General features: G+C 52.5%; 2 protein-coding genes across 2 annotated transcripts; one reads left to right on the top strand and one right to left on the bottom strand.

Moving 5' to 3' along the window:
• Positions 1-3,080: 3,080 nt before the first annotated feature.
• On the bottom strand, positions 3,081-4,061 carry LOC128267734 (TM2 domain-containing protein CG10795). The gene is made up of 2 exons (XM_053004633.1): positions 3,652-4,061; positions 3,081-3,582 (listed from the first exon to the last, which is right to left on the bottom strand). The coding sequence occupies exons 1-2, from the start codon at positions 3,948-3,950 to the stop codon at positions 3,306-3,308; spliced, it is 576 nt and encodes a 191-aa protein (XP_052860593.1). The 5' UTR covers positions 3,951-4,061; the 3' UTR covers positions 3,081-3,305.
• A 1,557-nt stretch (positions 4,062-5,618) lies between these two features.
• LOC128279189 (toll-like receptor Tollo) lies at positions 5,619-9,746 on the top strand. The gene is made up of 2 exons (XM_053017909.1): positions 5,619-9,452; positions 9,606-9,746. Exons 1-2 carry the CDS (start codon positions 5,619-5,621, stop codon positions 9,744-9,746), a joined length of 3,975 nt encoding a protein of 1,324 aa, XP_052873869.1.
• The last annotated feature ends 4,980 nt before the right edge of the window (positions 9,747-14,726 follow it).

The raw sequence follows: 14,726 nt of genomic DNA, 5'->3' as shown, positions 1-14,726 counted from the left end.
AGAGAGAGAGAGAGAGAGAGCACGACCACCGATCGGTCTCTGGCTGGCTGGCTGGTTTCTATTGTGTATTCATCGAACCCCGGGGTCGATTCGAGTGTTTTATTTTTCTTGTTCCACCGAACCGAACAACACCAGGCGCTAAGCCGTGCACCAAACAGGGACAAAGGACGAGACAGGCCGACAGGAGAAAGCCTTTCAAACCGCAATCGTCATCCCCGCTCCGTCAGAGAGGGTGGCCATAAAATACGTTTTATTGAAAACCGGCGGAAGGCGACGACGGATTGACAGCGGATTGAGCACGCACACGGCACGGAACAGCACGGCCGGGCCACGGACACACTAACACAGTGCCGCAAAGCGCACGGCAGCAGCGCAACACACAGCCCGCCACGGCCGAGTGCGGTGGACTTACTGATGGAGGCGCCAGTGCCGTGGCCACTGCTCGGTGCGCGGCCCAACAAATTACGACCGTCGTCGCCGTCGTCGCGGGGCAAGTGGAGTGAGCAGCACCCCGACCCGCCCGCCGCCCGCAATAATGGATGCCAATGCCCTTTTACGACCGAATCGGGCCGCGATACCGCGCATCCCTCTCTCGCTCACCCGGGCACCGGGGGCTTTCGCCGGAGCTTCGGGTCGGAGCTTTCATTCACCGGCAACGGGAACCACGGTGAGTAATGATCCTGTGATGATTATTTACTGACGACGATGATGGCGGCTGATGGGTACACGGGGGGGCAAATGAGGCCCAAGACTGAGGTATCTAAGGCGAAGGGCTGCGCTTCACAGTCACAGAACTTGTTTGTCGCACTTTACCTACTCTCTGTACTACCCTTGGTACCGCCCGGTGGCGAATTTGAATGTACATTTTGGCCATTTCCGCTTGGTATCTAAATTGGATTTTTAATCGCTATTTTGAAAACGACGGATCTTACACCATTTTCCCTCGCCACCGAATACCGAGAGCCGCCGCCTATTCGCCTTTGCGGGTTCTGGTTCTACCACTGGCAATGAGGCCCCCAAAAAAACGGACAAACAAAAATCGAAACCCTAGGTTATTGTGTTAAGGATAACGGATCATCGGAATCACTGCTAGCCTGTCGACAAGACGACCCGCTGCGGTTCCCTGACACGCGAAGCGATTCTATGTTAGGGTGCTACAGAAAGGCGTGAGGGAGCGAGAGAGAGAGAGAGCCAAGCAGGCACAAAAAACACCCAACCCATCATAAAACTCCCGAATGCGACCACAAAGGACCAAAGCACGGCCAGTACTAAGGGGAACGCGAACCAACAATCGGAACCGAAACAAAAAAAAGGGAAACAAAAACGCAAATCGCGCTCCGTTCCGTGGATGGCATAGATACAACATTTTACTACACTAAGGGGCCGCGGGGCCGGGGCCAGGGGAGCCCTATTGCCGGATTCGGATCGCTGTATCGCTATTGGTTTCGCCCGGGTTGTTTCGGTGCTTTTTTGCGAGTTCTTGACACACATAAATCTGGTTGTTAGGGGTTAGCTAGGGGGGTGTTCGGTTCGGTGTGCGCATTCGGGATGTAACCCGGGGAGAGAGGCGGCGGGTGCGAAGCGTGCGGGTTGCTAGGAATTGCGAGAATAAACTTAACAACCCCTCGGACGGGGACCTACTCCCTGAGGGCCACAGGCAAAAGGACTGCGCCTAGCGGCGGGTTGGTGGATAAGGTTAGGATTTTGGAACGGTGGCTTGGTGCGGCTCTGTGCTGCCACAGACAGAGGCCAAATCGAGAATCGAACTGCTTTATCGCAGTTCAATGCTCTTGAATGTGGTTGAACACTTTTTATATGTCGATTTAACTTAAGCTTAAAAGTATGCAACATTTCAGCAAAGGAAATATATCATTTAATTGCTATGTTTTACAGCGGGGCGGAGCTGTGGGCAAACCCGGTGGCGACATCTGTCAGCCGGGAAGACTGATTGATCAAGTAACCTTTTTTTGCCTCACATCTCTGTTTGTACTTTGGCCCTGATCACATTTTAATGCTGTAATTCAAAGTATGTTTATTTCTTCAAGGTCGATACTTCCGTTACCGGTTCCTGCCGGTGGTTCTTTTCATTGATGATGGATGGCACATTAATATGTATTCCAATTCCGGTGCAAACCGATTGCAGTACCGCCCCCCAAGACGAACGATCTCTCGAGCGGTTGACCTTGGATCGAGCTATGCTGTCGTAAAATGTATTGGGAAAATTGGCCTTACCCTGTCGGCCGGTGATTGAACGGTTTCACCGGGCAGCAGGCATTAGCAGGCCTTCTCCGTGACGAAAGTTATTGACTACCGGCATGCGCCGCCGACGAGCGTAAGCGATTTGCCACATCATTTATCCATCAGTTCGGCGGTCGTAATACTGCCTTTTGCATTTGCTTAGAAACCCCTGAAGGATTCGCCTGCCGCCGCCCCCGGAGGAGCTTTGACAGGCGTTTCAGCGTCATAAACAGGACCCCTACCCCCACGCTGGGAGAAGCGGATGTATGGATCAAACGCCACACCAGTCAGCGGAGCGAGTCGTAAATTTGGTCCCTTTTTCGGTGCTGGGCCAGCGCCAGCGAAATTTGCAAACCGATACCGCAAAAGCAAGAGCGCATCGCATAAATTGCGGTTCGAAGCGCACCCGCCCGCCGGGACCTCCAAACCACCATTCCGCCGACCCATATTTCACGGGTCGAAAACATAAAATGAGCAAACAGCGCGATTCCGATACACACACACGAGCGCGCGGCATTGTATCGATCAAATTATGGTTCCCGCCGCCATCGGGTCTCCCCACCATTCCCCAGAACCCCTTCGGCCTGTCCGTCGAAAGGCGATCGGAGTGTGGTGCGTGATCGTGCGATTAAAATGTAACCTACCCATTCGGCTGTCTGCGACCACATTTTGCTGCTCAAGGGAATGACTTTCGGGTTTTGCGAAAAATGGTAATTGTTTTTATTCCTTTTGGAACACACACACTGTAGCTAATTAGAATCGCTCGGTCGCAAAGGTAAACGGCCTTACAACTCCATTCAAACTTCTAATAAGCATGTTTCGAGTGATTGGCCGATGTCGACCTATGTTAGCGGCACCGTCTGGCCATCCAATGGTCCAATGTGTTTGTTTTATTTTTTACTCAACCTTAATTTGAAAAACCTTCCTACTTAAATTACTATTGGTTCGTATCACATTTGCACACCCGGCTCAACATCAACCGGCTTTCTCCAGCGGGGGCAACCCAGGGTTCGCGCTCAGTCCATCGTCCGTGGCCAGTGCGGCAGCCGGAAAATGTTGGCCAGCAATCACCAGTTGTCCTGCGGCAGTCGGTAGGTCCAGTTGTCGCTCCGCACGACGCTGATGACGGGCCCGTAGTACGGGATGATGTACGCTGAACCGTCCGCTGGCCCGACGACCTGCGTGGCGATCAGTATCACGTCCACCAGCTGGCCCAGGAACATGAAGCCGAGCGTGCAGAACTTTAGCAGCCCCAGAGCCGGATAGCCGAGGTAGAACCGATCGGCACCGAACATGCCCAGAAACACCGACAGCAGGAGCGAGGTGTCGAAGTGATAACCATTGCTGTGAGGGAGAGGACAAACCCCGATACAGGGTAACTGCCAAGGCGCCCACCGTGTTCGTGATACTCACGTCCATTTGCACGGCAGTTCCCTCGTGAAGCTGGTGTTCTTCGTTTCGCTGCACACGATACCGTCCGCAGCGATGCACCACACGCGAGCCTTGTTCTCCTTCGTGCAACCACGCAGTTGCTGTGTCCGCGGGTCAATCTGTCGGAGGGACGGATCGGGACAGATGAACTGGCCCATCCGTAAGCTGCCGCAATCGATTTCGGCCGCCTTCGTCGAGAATGGAACCATCAACAGCACCACTAACGAACAGACGATCGTCGTCGTGCGCAAGGGGGAACGGGGCAGATTAAGGTGAAACATGGCACGTCGTGTGGCACGCAAAGTAAAGTGTCCGATCTGCTGCTATTTTCCGCCGAACGATCGCACACGGTTCGCGAAATACGGTCCAAAATACGGTGCCTGGTCAATGTTATTGTTTACGAAATGTCGTCCACAGTTTGACGTTTGTTTCGAACAGTGTCATGCATACTGACAGCATTGCCGTCCCTAAAGGGTACAAGAACTGACAGCATGTGAAATATTTCGCGTGAATATGTCGTGTGAATTTTTTCACATTTAAAATTGCTACACCGTAGTCGGTAGTGCAGCAACCAAACCAATGAGTAATCTTCGGCATTTAACTGTGTGAGCAGGATAATGGCATGCAAATCGATGAAAGCACCGAAAGAAGACGCTTTCCAATTAATGCTAAGTCCCATTCCTGCTACTCTTGGATAGCGACGAAACGTGGAGGTTACTCTTTGATGAGGCAACTGAATGTTCTACGTGTTTCTTTTAAAATTGTCCATCTCTTCGGCTTTGGAACAATTTTTTTACAACCCCAAGATGCAGCAGGTGGTAGTAGTCACCTATCAAGACGTCCTTTACGATGTCGTCTATCGGCAAGTCCGTCAATGACGTTGTATGTCGTTGGTGGAGGAACTTCACCGGCCGGATCACGTATGCTTCAGCTAAAAACTCTGCGGTCCAAGTCCTCGCATAACAAACATAAGCTTCGCCGGTTCCTTCTCGCCTGGTAGCCTGGTACTTTTTCCCGATTTTGGGACACGCGAGAAAAGTGACATTTGTTTCGATTTCTTTCGACACGAAGCGGAAACGACCGGAAACGAAGACGGAAGCCGTGCTTTCGAACAACATCATCGGAAACACACGAAATAACGTAGGTAAAAAGCTAAAAAAGGCAAATTTTGTGTTTTCAACTTTTTATTCAATTCGAAACTTTCACTCTGGGGTAAAATAAAAATGGATCAAAAAGTAACAGCACATTTTCATTGTAAGCAAACTCTGCACGTGTGCCGTAGCAGAAATGGGTTCGTCTCTTATCGCACGCGCAAGTCACACACGGTTCAAAAGGGATCGTCGGGGAAGCCGGCGCCAGCGCCAACGATCTCGTTCTTTGTTTGGCAGCCTTGCCACCGAAAAGCCGATCGTGCGCGGTTTGCGAGTGTGTGCGTGAGTTGCCGTGCGCGATCGCAGGTAAAAACTTGTTTGGCCGCTTGTTTTTTTACGCTACGCCAAGCGAGACAGCAATAGAGAGCGAGCATTGCGCTGCGTGTGTTGCGTTCGTTGCCTGGCCAAGGAGTGGAACGTAAGCAATTTGCGGGCCTCAGGTTTCAACAACGGGAGAATTCCAACCGTGGACCGTGTTTCGTGTGCCGTTCAATTCAATATATCGTTCGGGTATCTTCATTGTCGAGCTACGAAAGAATTATTACAATAGAAAATGCATCGCAAAGTGCATAGTGCAACGACCAGCAACCCCACTTATGTTGTGCAATGATGACGATGATGGAAGTGATCAGAGCAGCGAATCAGGTCACGGCGAGTGAGCCCAGCAGCAGCGGAAGGATAATCGCGTTCACCGACTCGGCCACCGATCTGTGTAAAGTGAATTATGCACGCTGCACGTCGAAATCCGGATGTTAACAGTGATTGTGATTGCCCAACGCCAATTTCCTATTCGCCACAATGCGTCGCGGGTCGCCGCGGACGACGGCAATCTGTCGCTGTTGCTGGCGCTGGTGGACGATCGTTGGGGCGCTGATCGGCTCGTCGGTGCTGGGCACGTCACTCAGCAGCAGCACCAGCGGCAGCAGCAGCACCGTGGCTCAGTTGGGCCAAGCGCCGGACGAGTGTCGCTGGACCGACGACTCCGCTGGCGACGGCGGCGACGGTTCCGCCGGTTTACTAACCCTCGTGTGCCACCTGCGGACCATCAATAGTGAGCTGGAAAATACGAACTTTAGTGTCCTGCAGCCGGCCGCCACCGTGCGGCTGCGGCTGCGGTGCGACGATACGCTGCTCTTCCAGAGCAGCCTCGCTCCCGGGAGCTTCCGGCAGCTAGTCACGCTGCGATCGCTCTCGATCGAGTACTGCAAGATGGCGACCCTGGCGGACGGCTCGTTCCGCGGGCTGCGCGAACTCACCAATCTCACTCTGCGCACCTACAACACCCGCGACTGGTCCGCGGTCAGTTTGGCCATCGGGCCAAAGGTGTTCACCGGGGAGCTCGCCCGGCTGCAGCGGCTCGATCTGAGTGTCAACAACATGCGCAGCCTACCGGAGGGCATGGTTTGCCCGCTCCCGACGCTCGAGCACCTCAATCTGACCCACAACCGGCTGCGGGACATAACCGGGCTCCACTTTAGCGCATCGCTCAGTACGCGCGTTTCGAAGAAGTGCGGCGCCACGCTTACGGTGCTGGACTTTTCGCACAACAACATCGACAGCCTGCCACCGGCGGCCCTTTCCGGCCTGGGGCGGCTCTCCGACCTGCGGCTCCAGGCCAACGGGATGGCGTTCGTCGCCGATCGAGCCCTTGAAGGCCTGCTATCGCTGTCCCGTCTCGATTTGTCACTCAATCGACTCACCAACCTACCGCCGGAACTGTTTTCCGAGGCGAAACACATTCGCGAGCTGTACCTCCAGAACAACAGCCTCAACGTGCTGGCTCCGGGTCTGTTCGGTGAACTGCGCCAACTGATGGTGCTCGATCTGGCGCACAACGAGCTGACGTCGGAGTGGATCAACGGGGCCACGTTCGGGGGCCTGTCGGCGCTCGTGCTACTCGACCTCTCCCACAATCGGGTGTCCCGGCTGGAGCCATCAATTTTTCGCGGCCTGGCTGCCCTACAGGTTCTGCGGTTGCCGGGGAACCGGATCGAAAGTATCGCCCCGAACACCTTCACCGAGCAACCGGCCCTTCACACGCTCGTCCTATCGCACAACCGGCTCGCGGCCATCGAGCAGCAAACGTTCACGGGCCTCACGCAACTCACGCTTCTATCGCTTGACTTTAACCGGATCGCGCGCATCGATCGGCACGCGCTGCTGCCGGGCGGCGGGACACTCCAGGAGCTGCACCTGAACGGTAACAAGCTGCTGCAGGTTCCGGACGCCCTGCGGGACGTGCCGCTCCTGCGGACGCTCGATCTGGGCGAGAATCACATCGCGCACCTCGAGCGGGCCGGCTTCCGCGATCTGGGCCACCTGTACGGGTTGCGGTTGACGGAGAACAACGTTGAAGTGTTGCGGCGCGGCACACTGGATGGGTTGGTGTCCCTGCACATCCTGAACCTGTCGCAGAACCGGCTTAAGAGCGTGGAGCAGTCGTGCTTCGATAACAACACGGCTCTGCAAGCGATCCGACTCGATGGGAACTACCTCACCGATATTGCGGGGCTATTTGCCAAGCTCCCGAACCTGCTGTGGCTCAACATTAGCGACAACCACCTGGAGGTGTTCGATTACGCCCTCATTCCGACCGGCCTGCAGTGGTTGGACATTCACGCGAACAAGATCGCCGAGTTGGGCAACTATTTCGAGATCGAGTCACAGCTGTCGCTCAGCACGATCGATGCCAGTTCGAACCAGCTGACGGAGATCACGGGCAGTGCGATCCCGAACGGGGTCGAGTTGCTCTATCTGAACGATAATCTGATCGCGAAGGTCCAATCGTACACGTTCTTCAAGAAGCCCAACCTAACGCGGGTCGATCTGTTCGGGAACCGGATCGCGACGCTCGACCCGAACTCGCTTCGCATTTCGGCCGTGCCGGACGATCGGGCGCTGCCCGAGTTCTACATCGGCGGTAACCCGTATCAGTGCGATTGTCAGCTTAGCTGGCTCCAGCAACAGCAGCAGGCCGGTGGGGGTGGCCGCCGGTCGTCGCCATCCGTCCGCACCCAGCCCCGGCTGATGGATCTGGACAGTATTTACTGCCGGTTGCTGTACAATCGGGGCCGCACGTACGTGCCGCTGGTGGAAGCTCAACCCGATCAGTTCCTGTGCCAGTACGAGTCACACTGTTCGGCCCTGTGCCACTGTTGCGACTTTTACGCGTGCGACTGCAAGATGGAGTGTCCGGCCCGGTGTACCTGTTACCACGATCAGGGCTGGACCTCGAACGTGGTCGATTGTTCGCGGGCCGCCTACGGTGCGGATGATGACCACCACGGTGATGGCCGGTTACCCGATCACATCCCGATGGACGCTACGCAGCTCTATCTGGACGGGAACCACTTCCCGGCGCTCCCGAGCCACGCGTTCTTGGGCCGCAAACGGTTGCGAATCCTGTTCCTGAACGGTTCCAGCGTGGAAACGATCAGCAACCGTACGTTCTTCGGACTGGGTGGGCTGGAAACGTTGCAACTTGATCACAATCTAATCGGCGCCCTCGGCGGGGTCGAGTTTGATGGGTTGACCGCACTGCGGGAGTTGCATCTGCACCACAACCGGATCGGCGCGATCGCCAACCACACGTTCGACGGACTGCACGGACTGCGGATCTTGCGGCTCGATCATAACCGGCTGCTGGAGTTTGGTGGCTGGTGGCCAGCGAACCTGAAGCTTGCCGAAGCGCGACTCGCCGGCAACGGGTGGCCGTGTGAGTGCCGCTTTTTGGAGCGCTTCCGGGAGCATCTGCGGCGGTACGAGGCCGTTGTTCGTGATCGCACCCGGATCCGGTGTTTGCCGGGCAACGCAACGGCGCAGATTGCAGATGTCGCTGAAGAAGGAGCCGGTTCCGGTGCTGGGCTGCTGGTGTACGCTGATAACAGCACCACGCTGTGCGACAGTGCGACATCCGGGTCGGATGACCCAACGCCGGTGGGGGCCAGCAGCAATCTGACGACGGGAACGGCGGCGGTTCAGAAGACGGTTCTGCCTGCCCAACCGATGGAAGGCTACGTGCCGCTGCTGGTGACGGTTCTGGGAGCCTTTTCGCTGGTGATCGTCCTCACGCTGGTGCTGTTCGTGTTCCGGCAGGAGATGCGCGTCTGGTTCCACTCGCGGTACGGTGTGCGGCTGTTCTACCGGAACGCGGACATTGATCGGCGCGAGCGGGACAAGCTGTTCGATGCGTTCGTGTCGTACAGCGCGAGCGACGAGGCGTTCGTGGCCGAAGAACTGGCACCGTCGCTCGAGACCGGTGATCCGGCGTACCGGTTGTGTCTGCACTACCGCGACTTTCCGGTCGGGGCGTACCTGGCCGACACCATCCAGCAGGCGGTCGAATCGTCGCGGCGCACCATCATGGTGCTGTCGGAGAACTTTCTCCAGTCGGAGTGGTGCCGGTTTGAGTTTAAATCGGCCCACCACGCGGTGCTGCGTGATCGGCGCCGCCGGCTGATCGTGATCGTGTTGGGCGAGGTACCGCAGAAGGATCTGGATCCGGACATTCGGCTGTACCTGAAGACGAACACCTATCTGCAGTGGGGCGACAAGCTGTTCTGGGAGAAGCTACGCTTTGCGCTGCCCGACGTGCCGAACAACAGTCGCCGGCCGCGCCCGGTGTCACACGAACCGGCCCAGGGACAACCGCAAGCGTTCGCCCTGACGCACACGAATCTGCGGAATAGCTACTGCCTCGGTGGGCACCAACGGGCGGGCGGTGCTTCGGTACCACCTGGCACTCGTGCGGCCGCGCCCCGGGGTCAGGCGGTAGGCGGAGATTTTCACCACCATCACCACCCGAATTCCAACGCCACGGCGGCAATGCACCACCACCACCAATCACCGGCGACGGCGGCTGGGGTAGGACCCGCGGAACTGACCGCGAATCCCAAGGAGTCCCGAGTCGGCGGGATACACATCTGAAGGCATCTGATTCCTAGAATAATTGTAGAAAATTGAGGATCGACTTTTTTGTAGAACCGTACTCACTCTCTCTCCCTTTGTCCCAGTGACCGACCGAGCGCCGGAAACCGAAGGTTTTCCCAGCGAGCAATTTGTATGTTGACCCTTGTGTGTGAGTGTAGAGTTATGTGAAAAATCCGTCCGTCCCACGGCGCCCCGTGTCTCAGCGACGTCGCAGACGGAAACTGAGCGGGGCAAAGTCCAAGTTTGTTTCCGGTTCGCATCGAACCCGGAAATGCGGTGATATTAATAAGCATTTAGAGAGTGTGCGTGTGTCCACTGTTTTAACGAAAAAACGCGAAGCGGCAGCGGCGGCGGCGGCTGTAGATATCTAGAGAGGACGAGATAGGGAGAGAGCAATAAAGCACTAGCTGAAGAGAAATTAACCGAACTGAAAAATACTCTGTAAACAATAGAGATATGACGTGTGAAATAAAATCAAACACAAAAAAGGACGCTTTATTGCCGAGAGCACCGTTCTTTTCAAGATGGCGCCCAAATCCGAAACTGCAACCTGGGGCTACTACGATGCCGATGCCTGAAACCGGAAGTAGAAGAGAGCGATCGATGAAATCGATAAACACCGGAGCATTTCTCGACTCGCGGACTATTTTATTATTAATTACAGAATAAGCAGTATTCATTTAATAGGTATTTTAATCTTTGTCTGGTTGCTTCTGCGTTTGTTTGTTTGATGTTTTTGTTTTCAGTTTTGTTGTTGTTTGCTTCATGATGCGCTACTCACTTTCTCTTTGTGTGTGCGGTTGTGTCGTTCTTGTTCGTCATTGTTCTTCTCCACACGTTATTCTTGCAATTCGTTCCTCCTTAGCCAGGGGGACACATGTTTTTGACTAGATCTGCGCACGCTTCCTTCTAATTCTCTGATGCAATTCTTCGTTCTGTTCGCTGCGCTCCGAATCGTCACCACCTACTGTTTTAGCTTCGTTCTTCGTTGCGCGACCGACCGACTCTCTGCGCGTGTGTGATGTGATGGGAAAATGATGGTTTAAATGGTTAAACCCGTTTGTATATTATCCTTAAGGGCCGTTTACACGCAGCGATATATCGCTGCAATGCCTTGTATCGATTAATCGCAGCAATATATCGCAGCCAAGGTGGAGCGTCTACACGCCACGATGTATCGTTGCGATTTGCAATCGCAGATCTCAGTGTCATGGAAACAGCCATGCAAGAAACACTGTGTTTGTCTGCCTTTGGATTGTGCGTTTCGGTTACAAAGCAAAAAATAGAACGTACCAAGAGTACTAATCGGTCACGGTGGTCGAGGGAATGGCTTTTAAAGCAAGGCAATTATTCTCACGTTAAACTTTTTTTAAAAACATTCAAAACAACATGCCAAACCACCATCAACACACGCACACATGTCTATCCACCGTCAGCACACGCACACATGTATGGAGATTGGACCGAAATTGATGCTCGGCGCATTCAATTTTTTTGATCTGCCAATCTGGTCGTATACAAGCAATTTGTTCCTTTTTTGCTGTATATATATATAGCGTAGCGATATATCGTTGCAATTGGTATCATACAAGGCATTGCAGCGATATATCGCTGCGTGTAAACGGCCCTTTACACCGAACAAACATCACACACTCCCCGGGGGCGCAGCCTTCTTGGATGAGCGTGTTTCGGCGGTGGCAATTTGATTGCCTTCCAAGAGAATGGAAGTTTGCGATGTATTTTCCTTGTTTTTGTTTGGTTAGCAAGCAGTTTTTTGTTTTGTTATTAAATAGTTTTTTACTCCAACAATAGCGGCGGCGGCGCCGTCGTCGACGAGAACCAATGGTAACGACGACTACGACGACGGAGCGGCTGCACTACCCGTTCCCTCCACACCACAACACGCGCGCAAATATTGATAACTAGTCTAGAAAAATAGATTTGCTGGCTTTTCTGTCCATATTTGTTTAGCTCCACACACTTTTTGTATTTTCCCCCTTCTCTGGTTTTCTGCTTCCCGAAAATTGAGTAATATTTCATACTTTCAGAGTTCAAATTTTTGTTTCTTACTTTTGGGTGTGTGTGTTGTTATTTGGTTTCCTTTTTCTTTTTTGTTCCTGTTTATTTACTTCCACTATATCCCAAATAGCGCGTATAAGTATAGTTTGTATAATTTTATTATTCTCTCAAGGGCAGGAGGGACGTGCGACGGAATGGGGTATTGTTTATTAGAGCTTTGTTTGCTTAGTGGACTAAGAAAAACGGCACCTACACCACACGGCACCTTGGCCGATCTCTGCTGCCGCGTTTTTTACTCCCTTACTTTACAGTTCTAGTTCTAGTACACATTGCAGTAATGAACCAACGTGACCGCGACCATAGTTAAAGACAGAGTTTCGATAAGACATAGAGAAATGGTTGCACACACACACGTTTTACTTCTCTTCTCCGGCTTCTATAGTCTAGAACTCTAGAGCGTAACAACGGTTATTGTGAAGTCATCATACACTGAGGGTGGTGATACTGAGAGTTCGCATAAAGGCGCGCGCCATACATTATGTGTGTGTGTGTATGTATGTGTGCAAAAACAGAAACGAAACGACAGCGCAGAAAACAAACGCCAAACATAACACGGGTACAACAGAGATACAAATAAATATACACAACGCGCGCGGCACACTCAACAGAACAGTCGTTTGCTAAATGATATGAATGATTCCTTTCCTTCTCTCTCTCTCTTTCATTGATCAACATAATGTAAGCAGTTTACACTTTTATTATTTACACATAATAGCGATCCTTAGCCTTGTCTAAATAAAGCGCGTCTCTTGGCTGTAGCCTTCTAAGGTAAACACACTCAACTCAAAAGTAACTCACACTTGCACTCAGTTGATTTTTACCATTTTTGTTTGTTTTTTTTGGCAAATTAGAAAAAAAAACCCTACGATGTGATAACAGATGATGGTAAACCCCTTCGCCCAAAGCGTCTTAACAGCGCGCCGTAAGATTGTGCAAAGAAATGTAAACGATGAATATGTGTTTGTGTGTGTGGGTTTAACAAACAAAAAGATATGCCGCAAAACTTACAATTTTCTGTATTTTCTCGATTTGCGCACCTCATCATTCACGCACACCAAGATGCAGCTAGCTGCTGCCAAAATTTCCTTCTTCTAGCGGCATTATCATTTTGATATATATTTTAGCTATAAGCGGAGCAGCGGCGGTGGCGATATGAATGATTCTCTCGATTATGAAGGTGTATTTATCAGAGAGAAAGAGAGAAAAACAAAGCTATACACATAACACCACGTTTGAGCGTGAAACAAATGTTGACTCGGGGACTTAAAACAGATACTAAATCACACTCCTCTGGCTCATCAGCATACACACACGCACGACGCTAAACTAAATCACAATAATTTTTTTCCTACTTTCGCCTTTCATAATTTAAAATCGATCGGGTGCTACTGTAAACACGCTGTTACTTTGATTACCGAAACGAAAAAGCAAAAGCATGAGCAACTCAACATCTCAAGGTAGCAACCATTGGGGCCGCCCGTCCGCCACACACACAGCACGCTGCTTTGTTGCTGAAATATTGCTGTTCCGTTTGCAGATACACAGTCTTCATTCGTTGCGTTCAACATTGCCATAGTAACTAATGTGTACAGTGTGTGTGTGTCGCTCAACATAATATAGGATAAAAACTAATCACCTTTAGCACTCTCTGCACCGCTACAAACTCCTAAACACGCGCTATTGCATTCCTTAACTTTGCATTTGCTTTTACGTTACCGATGAGCACAAATCCTACTAACACTGCTACTGGTTGGGGCCAGACCACCAGACAAAAACCATGAAAAGTGTAAAATATTGGAATCAGAAATCACATGCTGGCTTTCCTCGCTAATGTACCTACCCTTTATACCTACTACACCACCCCGGGGGGGCTGGGTAAACCACTTCCGTTCGGCGTTCGTCGACTACTAGGCTCTCTAAGTGCGTGGCGATATCGAGAGATTGGCGACAGTTGAAATCTGTTATAAATGGTGTGTGCTTTCCAATGGTTACTAAGTTTTACACTACCACCACCACTACGGTTGCTCCTAAGAGAGGAATCTCGAACCACAGTTTCGATTTTGCGATAACGCCATCCGTCAGCAAACGGCGCACGCGCACGCGAAGAAGAGACAGTGCACAGCGCAGTAGCAGCAGCTTGTGGGCGCCTTGTGGGCGAGTCCACCTCAGCCGGGAGGGGGCTTGGAATGGCTTACTGGGAATCATTCGGCCCCGCGCGTTACGCTTGTTATGCTGCTTCCGGTTGAGCTAAGTACGCTCCGGTACCTCCTTAGCCACCGAAGCATGCATAATTCGATTCGATTCCGTTGTCCAGGTTGGCGCACCGTCTCTTCTTCGCACGCGCGGACGGACCGCGTTGCGTGCGTATGCGGAATACATGGATGGAATTCTGGCTGCTGAACGGCTCTCTAAATGGGCACGGTTTTCTGTTTTCTGGAGGACGTCTGGAGATATCTTTCTAGCTCATCGCGCGTTATACACGCGGCACATTGCACATTAGTGGACTGACTGGTTTCCAAGCGGAACCAATGCGGAACGCCACCTCTACGGTTGTTCTGGCGAAGCGTAATTGTTAATTTTTGATACATCATAATACTGACCCCGCAGAACGCTCTAGCGATCGGGTGCTCTCGATATAATCTCAGAAAACCGTGCGGTACCACCGCGGGTAAAGGTTTCACAAACATTGAACGGACGAAAACGGTTGTGGCGACTCGAAACACGTGTACCAACACGTTCTATCGGAAAGTGGGATGGAATCGGATTCGAATCGGGTGACGCGCACCCCAAAAGAAGCAGACGGCGTCGTGGTAGAACACGAAGATGGAAAGTAAACGATTGCATCTTCCTGCAGACGGACTGTGTTCGGCTTCGGCTTGTACGGATATGAGTTGAGCA

Source organism: Anopheles cruzii, chromosome 2 (assembly GCF_943734635.1).
Source record: "Anopheles cruzii chromosome 2, idAnoCruzAS_RS32_06, whole genome shotgun sequence".
Classification (NCBI taxonomy): domain Eukaryota; kingdom Metazoa; phylum Arthropoda; class Insecta; order Diptera; family Culicidae; genus Anopheles; species Anopheles cruzii.
Note: the sequence above shows the minus strand (reverse complement) of the source record. Positions and strands in the feature narration are given on the sequence as shown.

Bases quoted from the DNA above. Each gene is read 5' to 3' on its own strand.
- LOC128267734 (XM_053004633.1), bottom strand. From the start codon at position 3,950: ATGTTTCACCTTAATCTGCCCCGTTCCCCCTTGCGCACGACGACGATC. The intron at 3,583-3,651 runs GTGAGTATCACG...TCTCCCTCACAG, and splicing joins GAACTGCCGTGCAAATGGAC to CAATGGTTATCACTTCGACA.
- LOC128279189 (XM_053017909.1), top strand. From the start codon at position 5,619: ATGCGTCGCGGGTCGCCGCGGACGACGGCAATCTGTCGCTGTTGCTGG. The intron at 9,453-9,605 runs CCGGCCCAGGGA...GGCGGAGATTTT, and splicing joins CGCGCCCGGTGTCACACGAA to CACCACCATCACCACCCGAA.